The 20,047-nt window shown below is 46.4% G+C and overlaps 1 protein-coding gene across 16 annotated transcripts in view; it reads right to left on the minus strand.

Moving 5' to 3' along the window:
• Window positions 1-19,833, minus strand: part of DOCK7 (dedicator of cytokinesis 7) — a 126,673-nt gene extending 106,840 nt beyond the window's left edge. For all 16 annotated transcript variants that reach the window (XM_075832748.1, XM_075832747.1, XM_075832742.1 and 13 more), the window contains exons 1-12: window positions 19,728-19,833; window positions 13,318-13,420; window positions 13,005-13,180; window positions 12,394-12,462; window positions 11,543-11,672; window positions 8,736-8,948; window positions 8,465-8,550; window positions 5,343-5,409; window positions 4,735-4,884; window positions 3,820-3,900; window positions 2,254-2,419; window positions 619-761 (exon numbers count right to left, since the gene is read on the minus strand). In XM_075832748.1, the coding sequence (XP_075688863.1) occupies window positions 619-761; window positions 2,254-2,419; window positions 3,820-3,900; window positions 4,735-4,884; window positions 5,343-5,409; window positions 8,465-8,550; window positions 8,736-8,948; window positions 11,543-11,672; window positions 12,394-12,462; window positions 13,005-13,180; window positions 13,318-13,420; window positions 19,728-19,765 (1,422 nt within the window). In that variant the 5' untranslated portion in view covers window positions 19,766-19,833. The remainder of the gene's footprint in view (window positions 1-618; window positions 762-2,253; window positions 2,420-3,819; window positions 3,901-4,734; window positions 4,885-5,342; window positions 5,410-8,464; window positions 8,551-8,735; window positions 8,949-11,542; window positions 11,673-12,393; window positions 12,463-13,004; window positions 13,181-13,317; window positions 13,421-19,727) is intronic.
• Window positions 19,834-20,047: the final 214 nt, after the last annotated feature.

Raw genomic sequence — 20,047 nt, forward strand, 5'->3', positions numbered from 1 at the left:
CTTCACTTAGGCCCTGTTCGCACTGGGTTTTCCGCCTGCAAAAAAACTCTGTATGAACTAGGCCTAAGGTTCACTTTGAGATTAAAAAGGTTCTCCGCTTTGGACAATCTCTAGTTGTTTGAAGGATCCTTTGACAATAAGCTGATAATAAAGTCTCCTCCTGCTGGGACCCTCAGCGATCAGCTGTGATCTGTGGAGAAACCTGGCAGTAAGTGTTTAGTTTCCCTGCAGCGCCACCAGAGGATAAATTAAGTATTACACAGAGTCCATTCATATCAACGTGTTGTCTGTGTAATACAGGACAGGACAGGTCCTCCAGAGAGAGAGACGCTCTATGTAACCGCTCTCCACCCTGACCAAGAGATGAGGATCCTGATCAGAGGACCCCCCTCTGTTATCTCAGAAATCCCTAATAGGGGGTATGGAAATGGATTTTCTAAACTGGACAATTCTTATAAGATGGTCAGGTGCATTCGATATTTGTAAACTGCGGTTACCAGTCATGTAGCCCCCCGATTACATGTTCGGCTGATCCATTTCACACTACAAGAGGAGGTGCTGACCGGTTTTACACATACGAGTATTTCAGCAATGGAAGAAAAAACACAATCTCCCCACCTGTTTAAAGAAGTTGGTGACGGTCAGCGTTGCCGGCCGGAAGCTGGTCAGGTTGCACGACTCGTCTCCACTTGTGGTTCGCTCTAAGGACCTCCTGCCAACAATGCTAGAATTGCGACGTTCAGACCATGAGCCTTTGCGTTCTGAAATGAGGAGAGATAATATAGGCGTAAAATATCTGGGAATGCTCCATAGAGAGAGAGAAGGAAGTCTCCGCATTAGGGTAAATAAATCCATTGTGTTACTCAACGAATAACTCGCCGATTCAAGTAGTTTTATGTGAGAGCTTTAATGGCTTTAGATACAGTATGTATCTAAACCTGGAGAGGTTCAACTTGCATTATCTTGCTGGCCGATTTTTGTCTGCATTACTTATTTCTGAGACCAACTTTCTCTGACATCCCTGTATGTGAAGCTGCAGGGTCAAGCTTCAGTGGGCGTTCCCTGTGAACCTGCTCGCACTCCCATTCTATTCTTTCAATGCTCAAGTCTGCATGCCTGTGCTGTCTCCCCAGTCTCTCTCTCTCTCACACGGACAGGCCAGCTGCGATTTCTGGGAGAAAATACAGCTCCGAAGTCTTCTCACTGATATATAACGTGCTGTAAATCAATAGCGCTAAGCTGCAATGCCCTACAGTACTCAGAAGTAGGTTAGGAAGAAGCAGGAAAGGAATACATTGTAGCAGGCTTAGACTACATACAGGGTTTAGTTTGCAGTCTGTAACCATGGAAACACATAGGTCTGCATAGGAGCTGTATACCCAAAATGGTAGATTTTAATTCAAGACTATTTTTGGAAGAAGTAGGAATTGCCCTTGAAGGACTTGTTTTAGGGAAATTTGCTATTTATCTCCTGCTTTCCTAATGAACATATGCATATATGCTCAGATAATCCAAATGTTTGTGATTATAGGAATAATTTATCGAGGATGGATATTTTCCTGCACGTATACCTACCATCTAATGTCTATGGCCAACTATAGGCTTAAAGGGGTTGTCCAAAAATCAACATTGATCCCCTATTCTCAGGATAGGTGAAAAATGACTGATCGCTCTGGGTCCCACCAACTACTAGAACGAGGGTTTAAAGCCACCCATTACTTCTCACTGGACCCCCGCAGCGAAGAGGAACTTGAACGGAGCGCTGGTCAAGAACGCCCCCTGCCGCTCCATTCAATGTTTATGGGACTGACAAAAATGGCGCTCGGCTGCTTTCGCCAGTCCCATAGACTTTGAATGGAGCGGCACCGCAAATACTCGACCGACGTTCTGTTCTCCTCCCTGCAAGTTGTGCAGAGAGAAGGGAGAGGTGGCTGAGGGAACCACGTTCTAGGGATCGTGGCGTCCCAGCGGTGGGGCCCCCCAGTGATCAGACATTTATCATCTATCCTGTAAATAGGGGAGAAATGTTGATCCTTGGACAACCCCTTTAACACGGCCAACTTTTGGATTTTGAAGCCATGGTTAAAGAGGAAAATAAGCTGACAGGGTTTGGAGGGCAGGTTTGAAATCCCAGAAATAAAGCACTTCAAGTTCAGTAAAACTTCATGGTATTCTTAAGAATAAACGGTCTTTAAACAATTCCCACCTCCGACAACCTTTCCACAGACAAATATAAAGATGTCAGCGTAATACCTCCAGGTCCTATTTCTAACTCGGTGGAGTCTCGCTCCAGGCTCCCGGCGCTGCTCACGATGTTCATTAGATGAATTGCAGTCCATGCAAAGGGCATGCGATATCTCCCCAGTCTCTGGCAGAACAGCTCTCCCTGACTCCGCAGCTTCTCCAGCTTCTCTTTATTCTGTCATATACAATGAAGAGAGGAGTAGGAGACCCGTGCATCACTCCAAGTACAATTACACATTATTCTTATAAGCTGCATCTCTTTCCGGGAAGAAGCGACTTCGTATATCTGCAGGGGGTTCCTCCATTTTTCCTACCTCCAAGAAGAAGTCGTCAAACATGAATGGCGGCTCACATGTCACTATGAGAGGACAGACCTGAGTGGATTGGGCAGAGACTGCCGTTTGAGACACATTTTGGTTGGCACTTTAAAGGGGGGTGACCACAGTAGAAGACATTTTGGGGGCATTGTGGCGGGCGCTACTCATCAGGGAGCACTGCGGCGAGCAGCCCTGCTGGGGAGGACCGCTGCGGGGCGGCCGGCACTGCTGGGGAGGACCGCTGCGGGGCGGCCGGCACTGCTGGGGAGGACCGCTGCGGGGCGGCCGGCACTGCTGGGGAGGACCGCTGCGGGGCGGCCGGCACTGCTGGGGAGGACCGCTGCGGGGCGGCCGGCACTGCTGGGGAGGACCGCTGCGGGGCGGCCGGCACTGCTGGGGAGGACCGCTGCGGGGCGGCCGGCACTGCTGGGGAGGACCGCTGCGGGGCGGCCGGCACAGCTGGGGAGGACCGTTTCGGGGCGGCCGGCACTGCTGGGGAGGACCGCTTCGGGGCGGCCGGCACTGCTGGGGAGGACCGCTTCGGGGCGGCCGGCACTGCTGGGGAGGACCGCTTCGGGGCGGCCGGCACAGCTGGGGAGGACCGTTTTGGGGCGGCCGGCACTGCTGGGGAGGACCGCTTCGGGGCGGCCGGCACTGCTGGGGAGGACCGCTTCGGGGCGGCCGGCACTGCTGGGGAGGACCGCTTCGGGGCGGCCGGCACTGCTGGGGAGGACCGCTTCGGGGCGGCCGGCACTGCTGGGGAGGACCGCTTCGGGGCGGCCGGCACTGCTGGGGAGGACCGCTTCGGGGCGGCCGGCACTGCTGGGGAGGACCGCTTCGGGGCGGCCGGCACTGCTGGGGAGGACCGCTTCGGGGCAGCCGGCACTGCTGGGGAGGACCGCTTCGGGGCGGCCGGCACTTCTGGAGAGGACTCACTGTGGCTTCCGGCAATGCTGAGGAGGGCAGCCGCATGTGGCTTGCACTGTACAGGATCATTGGTGGCTACCACTATTATGGAAGGGCAATGTAATACTCACGTTAACTGCAGTAGAATCTTATTATCAAGAGGGCTAATGTTATTTAGTGACTGACATTAAGCTCCAGCTTCCTCTGCAAAAAGAGGTTCTGCAGTAGCTGAGGTATGTATTATAATGAATAATTTGTCCCTAACTGCAAATTGTGCTTTAACACAGTGACCTAATTATCTGATAGTGTAAAGTATGGCGGATGTCATCCCAAATATAATAGAACTACTCACCTTTGCTGTATCTGCCTCCTTATAGATCATATAGGGTTCGGCACACTCCCCTATGTCGCCCTGCTGCAGAACCTTTTCCAGCTGTAAAGATATTGTGTGAATTATCAATATCATAGAGAGAATATCGATTCAACCAATAAAGGTTCAATACTCCACATCTAGTCGAGCGATAAATCTTGTATAGTCAGATTTTACTAATCGACTTTAACAAAGTATAAAAGAGTGAATATTCTGGATTACTGGACTGTCAAGGAAGAAAGCCTAAAATAAAATGCAAATCCAAAATCTACCGCTATATAATTTATACTTATTCAGAGGAGGCTCCGGATTGGATCTCTCTGCTCCTCTGTCTATTTAGAGTTCTTTGTTTGAACCATGTGCTGGACTACTGGAATTTCCGAATTATCAGATACCAAATTAAAGGCATTTTACTGTATAAAAAAAAAAAAAAACCTAACTCTTTTCACAGCGGAGGGTTTGTTACAATTTTATCCAGTGTATACAACCCTCTGTGAGGTAAACACATGAGCAGCACTCTCTTCTCCTGATCATTTGTTACAATGTATCAGGGCAGGTTAAAATGTATCAGTAGCTCACAGAGGATTGTTAAGACTGGATACAATTGTAACAATCCCTCATTTGCGAGAAGTATTTGATAGGACAAGTTTGCAGCCTCTGGATGTAAACAGATTTGTTCTCATTCGCTGACAGCAAGCAGAGATCCTGAAAATGGTAAGAAACAAACATAAAGTATATTATAAAGTTGCAGAACTGTTCATCATAAGGACATTATAACTGGACATCCCCTTTAAACATTGCAGACTCATTCATATTCGTCCTATTCATCCGGACACCAAGAATCAAACCAAAGACTATTCATGTCACTGATAATTATTGATATATATATATACTCACTTTAATGACCAGGAAGACATCTTGGGACGGGTAGGTGATAGAAAAAATGGCGGATCTAGCCAACGTACTGATGGCCGCCTGGGTGGCGTAAGGGCGCAGCATTCCTTTTATTTGCTCTGAATTTAGATCAAAGTAAAAGTTTTCTGAAATCTGGAAAAAATAACAAAAAAAGTTAAACCCAGTTGCGGATATAAGGGATTGTCAGCTTTGGAAAACTAATTTTCCGCTGTAGGGTCCCCCGACAATAATAAAATTGACAGCGGTACATTAGCCAAAGGGGACCCCAGATCAAAAGCAAAATCGGACCCCCTGCTGGCCCTGTTTCCTGCCATTATATCTCTTCATGATTGACATTTATTACCATCCCCCATCTCTGCTCCCGATCTATATGTTTTAATAGGGCAAAATGTAAAGGTTTGTCTGTAGGGGAACCCCATAATGTAAGATAGTGACTCCTGGACACACCGGTCAGGCTGAAGACGTGCAGGGGGGAAGCCGAGGGGTTTCGATTTTTTCTCCTTCTGGATCCCTCCTACATGGTGAATAACCACAGAACCTGCTGCCCAGGGGCGGTCACCTGCTGCCCAGGGGCGGTCACCGTCACTCACCTTCTTCTTTTCCTTGGCATCATACAAAGCTAAACTTGCAAAGATCGGCTCGATTTCTATTTCAAATCTTAATAGTAAAAAAAAAAAAAGAAGAGAATTATTCTGAGTGTTACAATTCGTAACAATAATAACAGGAGAACATATACGGCTACAATGTGTCCCCTCATACAATCCATTCCTGTGTATCACATACAGCACTCGTGAGAATCAGACCCTTCCGTGTGATAATGTTTTTGTTTTTTTTAGCCAACACATCTAAACGAAAATATCCGGAAGACCCCCAGAAGAGGGGAAGACCTCTCTCAGATTATCAGTAAATACATTGGTGGTTCAGTGATGGCAGCAGCATTTGTACCCGCTGTCTGCAAACTAGAGCAAGCAAAATTAGCCACTCACTATTGTGGAGGACAGGGACAGATGGCGGGTACTGCTGCCATCACTGAACCTCCAATGTCTCCAGAACAGCGGACCCTGTGGCCGAAACTAATATAGGGGGGCCCTGTGGCCGACACTAATATAGGGGGGCCCTGTGGCCAACACTAATACAGGGGGGGGGGGACCTGTGGCCGACACTAATATAGGGGGGGACGGGACCTGTGGCCTACACTAATATAGGGGGCCCTGTGGCCGACACTAATATAGGGGGCCCTGTGGCAGACACTAATATAGGGGGCCCTGATAGTAAAACCCCTTTAGTCTTCAGTAAGAATATTTCCTCTCTCTTGAAATGGTCATAAATTAAGAGAATAGTCTAGCTCCCTCTAGTGACCACTCCAATGTACTGCAATACCGCACTGGAGGTAGTCGTCTATACATTAGATGTGCAGGTGGGATTCTGTTCGCGATACATTTAGGTACCGTAGCGTGCGACCCCCTAATATGTGATCAATAATACTGCTAAACTGTAACTAAGGGAGATTCTGGTAAAAAGAAAATTTAAGAATTACAGTTTATGAAGCGATAGGACCTGCTTGGATTTGGACAATATTGAGGGTCCTGGGACCCGCACCCCTCATGATTATGGATTATATTCCCCAATAACATATGAATATTCTACTTTGTGAAATATCAGCTCTGCCGGGAGCCCTGCTCATAAAAGGGAAAGTCATTTAGTCTAAATGTGGTTGGTAAATGACATAAAACTAATAACATACAAATCACAAAATATATGCGCAAAAGCAATAAAACGAGCCCGTCTACCGCTACCGCACCTGTATATGTAATGCGGTCCACTCACACAGAGCAGACTATCGGAGGAAATGCCCCCGGGGGCCTCTGATGCAAATTATATCTAATAAAAAGGGAACATATTATTATTAATGAGGGAAGGAAAATTCTACCAGAAATCATCTCCCCGGGCAAGAACGCCGCTGAGAACGAACGCCATGTGACGTCCCCAGTGCCTCGTCTTGTGGGAGTAAGACGGGACACGGGACGGGCGCAGATGTAGTGTCGCAATGTCGTGTGTGTCAGAAGGGAACAGGAACGAAAAGAGGGGAAAATAACAGTCACAATTATCATATCCAATTAATTCTTGTATAATAAAATTTGCATAATGCATTAAATCCAGGACCAAACAGAGACCCTGTAAATCCACATCAACTCCTTTATGGACCTTTTTTTATTGCTCCAAATCATCAAAAGTAAAAAATGAAGCAACTTTGCAAATATTCTTGATTATTAATCTCTAACCGTTTTGTGTATACAGCTTCTGTGCAGAGATATGTGTCTCCAGGTATACAGACTACAAACAAACCCTGCATAGTTTGAGCCTGCAGTCATATTAACCTATCTGCATCTGCTTCCTACATTTGGTAGGAAGGGAATTTGACTTTAGGATCAGACTACACAGGATTTGTTTGTAGTCTGTAACCATGGAAACACTAAACTCAGGATCAGTACAGGATAAGTAATGTAATGTATGTACGCAGTGACTCCACCAGCAGAATAGTGACTGCAGCTCTGGAGTATAATACAGGATGTAACTCAGGATCAGTACAGGATAAGTAATGTAATGTATGTACACAGTGACTCCACCAGCAGAATAGGGAGTACAGCTCTGGAGTATAATACAGGATGTAACTCAGGATCAGTACAGGATAAGTAATGTAATGTATGTACACAGTGACTGTACCAGCAGAATAGTGAGTGCAGCTCTGGAGTATAATACAGGATGTAACTCAGGATCAGTACAGGATAAGTAATGTATGTATGTACACAGTGACTCCACCAGCAGAATAGTGAGTGCAGCTCTGGAGTATAATACAGGATGTAACTCAGGATCAGTACAGGATAAGTAATGTAATGTATGTAGACAGTGACTCCACCAGCAGAATAGAGAGTTCAGCTCTGGAGTATAATACAGGATGTAACTCAGGATCAGTACAGGATAAGTAATGTAATGTATGTACACAGTGACTCCACCAGCAGACTAGTGAGTGCAGCTCTGGAGTATAATACAGGATGTAACTCAGGATCAGTATAGGATAAGTAATGTCATGTATGTACACAGTGACTCCGCCAGCAGAATAGTGAGCGCAGCTCTGGAGTATAATACAGGATATAACTCAGGATCAGTACAGGATAAGTAATGTAATGTATGTACACAGTGACTCCACCAGCAGAATAGTGAGTGCAGCTCTGGAGTATAATACAGGATATAACTCAGGATCAGTACAGGATAAGTAATGTAATGTATGTACACAGTGACTCCACCAGCAGAATAGTGAGTGCAGCTCTGGAGTATAATACAGGATGTAACTCAGGATCAGTACAGGAGAAGTAATGTAATGTATGTACACAGTGACTCCACCAGCAGAATAGTGAGTGCAGCTCTGGAGTGTAATACAGGATGTAACGCAGGATCAGTACAGGATAAGTAATGTATGTACACAGTGACTCCACCAGCAGAATAGTGAGTGCAGCTCTGGAGTATAATACAGGATGTAACTCAGGATCAGTACAGGATAAGTAATGTAATGTATGTACACAGTGACTCCACCAGCAGAATAGTGAGTGCAGCTCTGGAGTATAATACAGGATGTAACTCATTATCAGTACAGGATAAGTAATGTAATGTATGTACACAGTGACTCCACCAGCAGAATAGTCGATGGACTTACTTGAGGGTCAAACATTTCACTAGCAGCCGCTGCCCAAAATGTTCTTTTGGTACTTCTGGCACACTGAGACGTTCAATGGGTTCATCCTGCGGATAAAACATTATATTATACATTGCAGATGACATTGTTGTGGATCTGGTCCAGATTTGAGCGTGGAATCCTGACACAATTATTACGTGTGAACATGGCCTAATTCTGCCTCATTCTAAAACATTATTAATTATAACTCCACTCCACACACGCGGCTCTGTATTATTTATGGGTCCAATACCTCGTCCTGAGCTGGGTGTAGTGCAAAGATTTCTTTATGTCTATTTGACTTCCTTTGGTGTTCATTTTGGTGATCGATCTCCTCATTAGGGGTCCGGTCCATGAGGTTTGAAAGCAAAGCGTCAGGTAGGGAGTTCTTGAGGTCAAAAATGCTGCAAGCCCAACTTCCCCGGGGCGTGTCGTCAATGGACATGGATCTTCTCTTCAGATCATCCTATAGGGGGTAGATAAAAAAAACATTCATGTTCTATCCTGACATACTGTATAGTAATGAACCAGAAGTATCCGGGGGAGAACGGCAGGCGCTCTACTAATTACCTCCCCCGAGAACAAGAACACATTCAAGCCCTGGCCCTGTACACAGCACTGTAATTAGGGTTTAACCCTTCCACTGCCGTATGTAACATATCATGACTAGAATATGAGCACTGATCTAACTCGTTTGAAGTCGAGGAGCAGGATAAAAAGTTTTAACGTCCTGGTTCTGTGTCTGTGTAGGGGAGAAAGAGGGGGAGCTGCAAGTGAGAGCAGGAAGAAAGAGCCCGGTCTGTTACGGTCATCTCTCTCCCTGTACAGTCCCCAGTGACACCAGGGAGGGTGATATAAGGAACCTTTCTTTAGGATTTTACCCCCCTTACCAATCAGGGAGGATAGATTATCTCTAAATGTCACATTTATAGGGGTCTTTTTCCTAGTACAGGGATAAGAAGTTAACCCCTTAATGACCAAGCCATTTTTTACGTTTTTCCATCGTCGCATTCCAAGAGCTATAACCTTTTTATTTTTGCGTCGACATAGCTGTATAAGGTCTTGTTTTTTGCGGAACAAGTTATATTTTTTAATAGCACCATTTTGGGGTACATATTATTTATTGATTAACTTTTATTAACTTTTTTTGGGGAGGGAATAGAAAAAAACCTGAAATTTTGCCACTCTTTTTCGCGTCATAAATCAACGCCGTTTACCGTGTGATATAAATAACACGATTGCAACGATACCAAATTTGTATAGTTTTTGTATGTTTTACTACTTTTACACAGTAAAAAATGCTTTTTTTTCAAAATTATTTGTTTTTGTGTCTCCATATTTGAAGAGCCGTAACGTTTTTATTTTTTCGCCGATGCGGTCGTATGAGGACTTGTATTTGCGGGACGACTTGTAGTTTTTATTGGTACCATTTTGGAGTAGATGCGACTTTTTGATCACTTTTTATCACATTTTTTTAAAGTCAGGATTCACAGAAAACAGCAATTTTTCCATAGTTTTTTATTACATTTTTTACGCCGTTCACCGTGTGGGTTAAATAATGTCATAGATTTATAGTCGGGGTCGTTACGGACGTGGCAATACCAAATATGTGTAACTTTTTTACTTTATTTTGGTTTTTTAATAGTAAAGCATTATGTAAGGGGAAAAGGTGGGTTTTTCATTTTTTTTCACATTTTTTTTTAAATTAACTTTATTAAACTTTGTTTTTACTTTTTTACTAGTCCCACTAGGGGACTTTAATATGCGATTCTGCGATCGCTATTATAATACACTGCAATACTTTTGTATTGCAGTGTATTATGCCTGTCCGTTTAAAACGGACAGGCATCTGCTAGGTCATGCCTCCGGCATGATCTAGCAGGCATTTACTCCAGGCAGACCTGGGGGCCTTTATTAGACCCCCGGCTGCCATTAGAGACACAGACACTCGGCGATCGTATCGCCGGGTGTCGGTGGGATGAGAGGGAGCTCCCTCCCTCTCTCCAAAACCACTCAGATGCAGTGCTCGCTATTGTGCACCGCATCTGAGGGGTTAAACGGGTGAGATCGATACTAATATCGATCTCACCCGGCAGAGCAGGGACGCCCCCAGCCCTCAGCTGCTTCTGGCAGCTGAGAGCAGGGAGATTTGACGGCTCCCTGCTCTGTTTACTTTATCCTGATGCAGTGCCGTAAAAAGGCATATGCATCAGAATAAAGCCCGTTAGTGGCCGCCGTTAAAAAGCGTATTGGCGGTCACTAACTGGTTAAACATTTCAAGATCTAATCACCCCCTACATGTAATAAGGACATTTGTCGACTAAAGAGATTTTTGGTCTCTTGTGTTCTGGGGATTATGTGAATATTTCTGCATATAGACATAAGAATTTTGTATGAACTCTGCACATCCTGAAGTTTTCTTTTTCGGAGGTACTGTGTGTCTCAGACTTGGCTCGGGTTCAGACTTTTAGCCACTAATATGACTTTTTATGCATTTTTTACACAGCGTTGCGCTTTGGTGCAAAATTGCACGAAGGCGCTCAGGAGTGTAAAGTGCTGGGTGGCAGTTTCACAATGTACCAGGCGTCTACTTTCAGAAAATAGTTGTATATGGAGGTATAATAGGAGTTTTTATTTTATAAATTGAAAATTGTCAAAAAAGTGTGAAAATTGTCGCAGCAACAAAAGGGTTAAAAAATAAACCTGAAAGGTTCACAAAAGGACCCTTCATTTTGGGGGGGGGGGGGGGATTTTTCAGTATGTGATTGCTATAATGTTTATCACTATGTACGGGCAGCATAGTACGGGGACAGGTTCGGCTCTGCTATATATAAAAAAAAATATTTGCTAATCGGAGCAATGAAAGAATACAGCGGACTCATAGTTATCTGCCCTCCCCCGCCTCTGATTGACGGCTGGCTGCTGTGTATTTGGACCAATGTACCCTAAGATTTGGGTGGATTAAACTATATGGCCTTATTAGGACTTACGGACGTCATAGCGGCGGTTCCTTTTAGGGTGATCCCCTTTTATAACGGCTAAGCGGTCATAATATCGCACCTGTTCATCCTGATAACTGCTGCTCTCCGGGGCATCATCCGATTCGAAGACCTGCTTAGGAAGACCCTTCTGTCTCTCCTTCTGCTTGTCTAAGGTGTTGGGGTTGAAGCCTGTGCCCAGCTTGTGGTATCTATAATATATACAGCAATGATTAGAAAGCAAGGTTGGTGTCAAACCCACTACTGTGCAACTTTAAAAGTCGGAAATCTACTCGCTGTCTCAAAACAAGCTTAGTTTCCCCCATGCTTTATACTGCAGCACTGCTTGTTGAGATTGGAAGTTAGTGCAGGAAGAGCGGTCTTTCATTAAAGCAAAAAAAAAAAAAAGTAACTAAATCCCCAGTGAGAAAAAATTATCCGGTAACTGCCACCCATAAACTAAAGGCAAGGAGCCAGGACATTTTCATTATTTTAGCAGGCCATAAACATTTCTTTTAGCAGATCCGGACAATCTAACGTCTATGGGGACTGATGTCAAGGAAATCATGGATTTAACATGTTGACCTAACAAATCACTAATTTCTCCTAAAGATAAGCGGCATCAGATGTGATTGGCAGCCACTTATCTCCCTCCACCGAACAACAAATATTGAGTTAACCCAAAAGTGCATATTAATAGGGAGAAGTCGGGAGTATAGCTTTTATATGTCTGTGTCTGACTACATTACATTCTGGGGAATTTTTCTTACGGTGCACCCTCTGGTCATTACCCCCTCCCCCACCCGTTATGCCAGGAAGCCATGTGGGTACATAGGAACCCAACTGAACGGAATTCATTGAACAGGATACCATTGCATGCCAGTCTTTTATACCCGCCATAAGGTCGTATGCAGTAGAAAGTTGTGAACTTACTTCCTATTGACGATGGCCCAGTCCTCCGTGTAACTCCGTATACAATCCTTGACGTGTGAATCCATTTCACTAGAAGGAAAACAATGAAGTGAAAATTATTAAAGGGTAACTACATTTAAAAAAAAAATAATTTTGACATGTCAGAAGTTTTGACCGGTGGGGGTCCGAGCACTGAGACCCCCACTGATCGCTAAAATGAAGCGACAGAATTGCTCGGATGAGCGCTGTGCCGCTTCCTTTCTGATCGGCTTTCCACGTAGCGGCGTACGGACTCAACAGAAACTCTATCAATCCGTACACCGCTCGCTCGGCTTTCCGTGGAAAGCTGATCAGAAACGAAGCGGCACAGCGTTTGCCCTTCTGCCGCTTCGTTTTAGCGATCGGTGGGGGTCCCAGCACTCAGTCCCCCACCGATCAAAACTTCTAACATGTCCCTATGACGTGTCAAAAGTTTTTTAAAAGTTTAGTTTCCCTTTAAAAAAAACAAAAACAAGAAAGGGGCTCGAGCGTGTGGTCGCCCATTGAAACACGCGCGCCTCCACTTCTTACAATGGCCGCTCGCGGTCCGCGCTCAGGCTGACAGATCCGCACCACAAATTATTCAGGATTACCTCTCTTCCGGCACGGACGAGACCACCGTCCGGCATTCTCTTGGCGTGTAGACGACCTCCACATCGTCAGCGGGAAATTCGTACAGATCTCTGATAGGGCCGGAGTCAGCCACGATAGGATGACTGACGAGATATTCTTCAAAATCCACGGGGTCGACCACTTCAGTAAGAGGGACCTGAATAATAGGACAAGCGACCGATGAGTGATAACTTATAGGCAACCTCAGGAGGGGCCACGTCTGGAGTGGGAACACCCTGAGGTGCCGCTTCATCCACGACAGAGGGAATGCCAGGAGCCGGTGCTGGATCTTACCGAGGCATGGTGCGATCCTCCACCGCCAACGCTCAGGTTTTTGTGGAGCTGCGGGGAGCCATATTGTCCTGAGATTTGTTTGCGTACCTCTGCAGCCACAGTCCTGGAAAAAAAAATGGAACATAATTGACTTATTGTCACCCCCGTCATGCCATGCAATCAGTCAGAATACCCCTTTAAACAGCAAATAGACCACAAACATGCCAATTCTTTTTGTCCTAAAAGGCCAAAACTGGTCTGGTCCTCAAAGGGTTAAAGGGGGTCTGAGCTACATTTTTCGGATGCAGAACTCTAAATTTCACGTAAGGTACAATTCTGTATATAAATGTATCCTTTAAAAATGGAAACCATGACTCCAGTGTGAACAGAGCCTCACGTACATCTCCGTGAGCTGCGGACTTTAAGGTTAGTGGCCCTTTAAGTGGCTCTGTTCTTAGGAGGGGGAATGGTCTCCAATCCAATTACCTCTGTCTGATATTTATGTATTAACAGATTAATATTAATAGCGGCATTGAGAAACTCATAAAAAGTGTAGGCGGAAAAACGCCAGATCGCGAGCTGCAGAAAATGCCCACTGGCCATCCGGGCTCCGTGTGCAAAATATCTCTGGAATAAAATGCAGCCGCAGCAAAGGAGTCAATAGATCTTTGTGTGACGCCGAGTGACGGCTCAGATGATGAATGACGAGTAATGCGGATTCACAAGAGGGAAAATGTAAGATCAGGAAAACAGCGTCTAATAGAACGTAATCCAAGGGACGTGAAGTTAAAGGGGCACCGCACTAACTCCAGGGAGTGACCCCCTCACTCTCATCGTCACACCCTACCAGGCCATGTCTGCGGAGAGAAGTGCTGCATCATTCCTGTTCGTGTTTGGATGTACCAGCGTAGTATACATAATCCATAGGAGCTAAATTCTATATAGGTGATCCCGAATAGGTGGCCTAGTGACTGGCGCTAGGAGCCTGATCCCGAATAAGTGGCCGGATGATTGGCGCTAGGAGCCTGATCCCGCATAGGATGATCTGACGACTGGTGCTAGGAGCCTGATCCCGCATAGGTGGCCTGATGACTGGCACTAGGAGCCTGATCTCGCATAGATGGCGTGATGAGTGGCGCTAAAAGCCTGATCCCACATAGGTGGCCTGATGAATGGCGCTAGGAGCCTGATCCCGCATAGATGACTGGCGTTAGGAGCCTGATCCCGCATAGGGCGCCTGATTACTGGCGCTAGGAGCCTGATCTCGCATAGGGCGCCTGATTACTGGCGCTAGGAGCCTGATCTCGCATAGGGCGCCTGATTACTGGCGCTAGGAGCCTGAACCCGCATAGGTGACCTGATGACTGGCGCTAGGAGCCTGATCCCGCATAGATGACTGGCGCTAGGAGCCTGAACCCGCATAGGTGACCTGATGACTGCCACTAGGAGCCTGATCCCGCATAGATGACTGGCGCTAGGAACCTGATCTCGCATAGGGCGCCTGATTACTGGCGCTAGGAGCCTGTTCTCGCATAGATGACCTGACGACTGGTTCTAGGAGCCTGATCCCGCATAGGTGGCCCGATGACTGGCGCTAGGAGCCTGATCCCGCATAGGTGGCCTGATGACTGGCACTAGGAGCCTGAACCCGGATAGGTGGCCTGATGAATGGCGCTAGGAGCCTGATCCCGCATAGATGACTGGCGCTAGGAGCCTGAACCCGCATAGGTGACCTGATGACTGGCACTAGGAGCCTGATCCCGCATAGATGACTGGCGCTAGGAGCCTGATCTCGCATAGGGCGCCTGATTACTGGCGCTAGGAGCCTGTTCTCGCATAGATGGCGTGATGAGTGGCGCTAAAAGCCTGATCCCACATAGGTGGCCTGATGAATGGCGCTAGGAGCCTGATCCCGCATAGATGACTGGCGTTAGGAGCCTGATCCCGCATAGGGCGCCTGATTACTGGCGCTGGGAGCCTGTTCTCGCATAGGTGGCCTGATGACTGGCGCTAGGAGCCTGATCTCGCATAGGGCGCCTGATTACTGGCGCTAGGAGCCTGAACCCGCATAGGTGACCCGATGACTGGCGCTAGGAGCCTGATCCCGCATAGATGACTGGCGTTAGGAGCCTGATCCCGCATAGGGCGCCTGATTACTGGCGCTGGGAGCCTGTTCTCGCATAGGTGGCCTGATGACTGGCGCTAGGAGCCTGATCTCGCATAGGGCGCCTGATTACTGGCGCTAGGAGCCTGAACCCGCATAGGTGACCTGATGACTGGCACTAGGAGCCTGAACCCGCATAGGTGGCCTGATGACTGGCACTAGGAGCCTGAACCCGCATGGGAGGGCTGATGACTGGCGCTAGGACCCTGATCCCACATAGGTGGCCTGATGACTGGTGCTAGGAGCCTGAACCCGCATAGGTGACCTGATGACTGGCACTAGGAGCCTGAACCCGCATGGGAGGGCTGATGACTGGCGCTAGGACCCTGATCCCACATAGGTGGCCTGATGACTGGTGCTAGGAGCCTGATCCCGGATACGTGGCCTGATGACTGGCGCTAGGAGCCTGAACCTGCATACGTGACCTGATAATTAGCCCTAGATGTCTGAGCTCTCCTGGGTGATCTGATGAGTCCCCCAAGGGTGTACTGAAATTGCATTTTGCTCATTTCTGCGCCCATATTACAAGCGCAAATCCTGGCTGTTCTAACGATCCCTGTGATGCTGTTGGTTGGCGTCTCCACACCTAGGGTTGGGCCGGGATTTGCCCCCTGGGTGGTCTAATGATGGATAGGTGCTTTACCAACTCTTATTGTTAGTGAGATCTCCGCCCATGTACGGCTGCCCTTATATTACTATTCTGATCCCAAATACGCAGCTTAAATCTGCCCCCATGAGCCTGATCTAAAGATGGAATATGATTGACCAGCTATGAGGTACGGGTGTATGGTCGCCCTTACATTACCTTTGCTGCATTACCCAAATGCTCTTCTATTGCAGCTACATTCACACGTAGCAGAGCTGAGTTTGTCATTTCATTGCATCTTGTGTACATCATGTGACCCTATGATAAAATCGTAAGTTTACTTGCAGTCCTATATCAAACACTGATATAACCATGACAAGCTCAGCTCTGCTACATCTGTATACATAAACATGGCCTAAAACAAATCATATGTAGAATAGTAGAAATATATACTGCACAGAGTTCAGCCTCGTTCACAGTAAACAGGATATATATATTTTTAAGCGATGAGTCAGTAGATTATGACAGATGACAGATTTAAAGAACACCAAAAAAAGATCCGTGTGTCATGCTCCGCCCCCTCACCGTGAGATTTATCAAAACTAGTGTGAAGGAAAACGGGAGGAGTTTGTAAAAGCAGGTTTACGTAAAAATTATCTGAATGCAAACAATTAAAAAAGTTCAATTCACTGGCAGCAACCAGAGATTTTAGAAATGGTGAGGAACTAAAAAATAAACCTTATAATACAATGGCTTTCTAAAACTGTAATATTGATGGCCTATCATTAGAATAGGCCATCAATATCTGATCGGTGGGGCTTCGTCCGCCAGCACCCCAGTCGCTCAGCTGCATGAAGGGGCCACTCCGCTCCAGCAATTACCGCATCCATCGTTTAGTCATGCACAGCGCCGTATATTTGGTTGTGGCTTTGCCTATGTATTGCAGCTCAGTCTTATTTACTTGAATGAGACTGAGCTGCTGTGAGCTGCAATACCAGGCACAACCACAACCAAATATACGGCGCTGTGCATGAGTAAACGATGGATGCGGTGATTGCTGGAGCACCTTCAAGCAGCTGATCGACTGGGACAAAGCCCCACCGATCATATATTGACGGCCTGTTAAGACTGGATGATCCCTTCAACCCGAAGCAAATTAAGAAAAATATTGGATGCTCCAATCCTAATCAATTTTAAAAAAAATGTGCATCTAAGACACAGAAGTCAAAGTTCTTCACGCCTGACAGACCGTTCATTTCCGCCCCATCAACACTTACTAGCAAATTACTACAAGAACAATGAAGAAGCCAGCGGTGTAGAAATCAGTCTCTCTCACACAGCTGGATACTGGAGTAGGGGGTACTTGAATGACATTGTCAGAGGGAGCCCCCTGTTTGTCCCAACCCTCAGCTTGACAGGGCAGTGGGCCCTGTCATCTGACCAGTTATCCCTGTCTGATCCGGAGTTACATCCTGTATTATACTCCAGAGCTGCACTCACTATTCTGCTGGTGGAGTCACTGTGTACATACATTACATTACTTATCCTGTACTGATCCTGAGTTACATTCCGTATTATACTCTAGAGCTGCATTCACTATTCTGCTGGTGGAGTCACTGTGTACATACATTACATTACTTATCCTGTACTGATCCTGAGTTACATCCTGTATTATACTCCAGAGCTGCACTCACTATTCTGCTGGTGGAATCACTATGTACATTCATTACATTACTTATCCTGTACTGATCCTGAGTTACATCCTGTATTATACTCCAGAGCTGCACTCACTATTCTGCTGGTGGAGTCACTGTGTACATACATTACATTACTTATCCTATACGGATCCTGAGTTATATCCTGTATTATACTCCAGAGCTGCACTGACTATTCTGCTGGTGGAGTCACTGTGTACATACATTACATTACTTATCCTGTACTGATCCTGAGTTACATCCTGTATTATACTCCAGAGCTGCACTCACTATTCTGCTGGTGGAGTCACTGTGTACATACATTACATTACTTATCCTGTACTGATCCTGAGTTACATCCTGTATTATACTCCAGAGCTGCACTCACTATTCTGCTGGTGGAGTCACTGTGTACATACATTACATTACTTATCCTGTACTGATCCTGAGTTACATCCTGTATTATACTCCAGAGCTGCACTCACTATTCTGCTGGTGGAGTCACTGTGTACATACATTACATTACTTATCCCGTACTGATCCTGAGTTACATCCTGTATTATACTCCAGAGCTGCACTCACTATTCTGCTGGTGGAGTCACTGTGTACATACATTACATTACTTATCCCGTACTGATCCTGAGTTACATCCTGTATTATACTCCAGAGCTGCACTCACTATTCTGCTGGTGGAGTCACTGTGTACATACATTACTTATCCTGTACTGATCCTGAGTTATATCCTGTATTATACTCCAGAGCTGCGCTCACTATTCTGCTGGTGGAGTCACTGTGTACATACATGACATTACTTATGGTGTACTGATCCGGAGTTAGATCCTGTATTATACTCCAGAGCTGCACTCACTATTCTGCTGGTGGAGTCACTGTGTACATACATTACTTATCCTGTACTGTTCCTGAGTTACATCCTGTATTATACTCCAGAGCTGCACTCTCTATTCTGCTGGTGGAGTCACTGTGTACATACATGACATTACTTATCCTGTACTGATCCTGAGTTACATCCTGTATTATACTCCAGAGCTGCCCTCACTATTCTGCTGGTGGAGTCACTGTGTACATACATTACTTATCCTGTACTGTTCCTGAGTTACATCCTGTATTATACTCCAGAGCTGCACTCACTATTCTGCTGGTGGAGTCACTGTGTACATACATTACATTACTTATCATGGACTGATCCTGAGTTATATCCTGTATTATACTCCAGAGCTGCACTCACTATTCAGTACATGGTCAGGGTTATTATTGGGGGATTGATGCATTGGGCCCTGATATAGGGGTTTAATATTTTTGGGGTGCAGGTATCAGGGTTATTATAGGGTGTGATATATTGGGGTGCGACATTACTGCGGTTTAATATATTGAGGTGTGACATATTGGGGTGCAGATATCAGAGTTATTACTGGGGTGTAATATATTGGGGTATGATATCAGGTGTGACATATTAGGGTGTGATATATTTATGGGGTGTGATATATTATGGGGTGTGATATATTATGGGGTGTGATATATTGGGGCGTGGTATATTGGGGTGTGATATTATTGGGGCGTGGTATATTGGGGTGTGATATTATTGGGGCGTGGTGTATTGGGGTGTGATATAAGGTGTGATATATTGGGGTGTGATATTATAGGGTGACATATTGGGGTGTGATATATTGGGGTGGGATATATTGGGGTGCAGGTTTCAGGCTCTGTGTTCCTCATTCTCCCCCTCATACTCCGGATAACACAATGGGGCGCAGTCCCTTCCCTCCCCCACAGCCTCTCCCCGAACACAATGCCCTGAGCCCGGCCTGACAGGCAGAAGCGAGGTGGGGGCTCAGTCAGGCCTGTCAGCCGGGAGCAGGGGCGGCCTGTGCTGGGAGCAGAGTCTGGGAATCCCCCCGGCCCAGCCCTATCTCCCCGGAATTCCCGGCAGGACTGAGGTTTAGGATAAAGGGGAGCGCCGCCCGGTTACCTGCTGATCTTCTGGGCGAAGGCTCGGCGCTCGGCCATGTCCGCCACTCGGAGCGACTCCCGGCGGAGGGAAGATCGGGAGCGCTGGGAAGCGGAGTGCGCGCTGCTACGGAGGAATACGGCGGCGGCTGCCGGCTACCATAATTACTGAAAGAGACGCGCATAGTAGGCAGGGGACAGAGAAGACATCCAGACTACGAATGCCTCATCCTCCTGATATTATTATTACCATCATCATCATCCTCCTCCTCAGTATACAGTGTCCTCCATGTAATAATGTATAATACACAATAATATCATAGTATACACTGTAATAATAAC

This window comes from Rhinoderma darwinii, chromosome 7 (assembly GCF_050947455.1).
Source record: "Rhinoderma darwinii isolate aRhiDar2 chromosome 7, aRhiDar2.hap1, whole genome shotgun sequence".
Classification (NCBI taxonomy): Eukaryota; Metazoa; Chordata; class Amphibia; order Anura; family Rhinodermatidae; genus Rhinoderma; species Rhinoderma darwinii.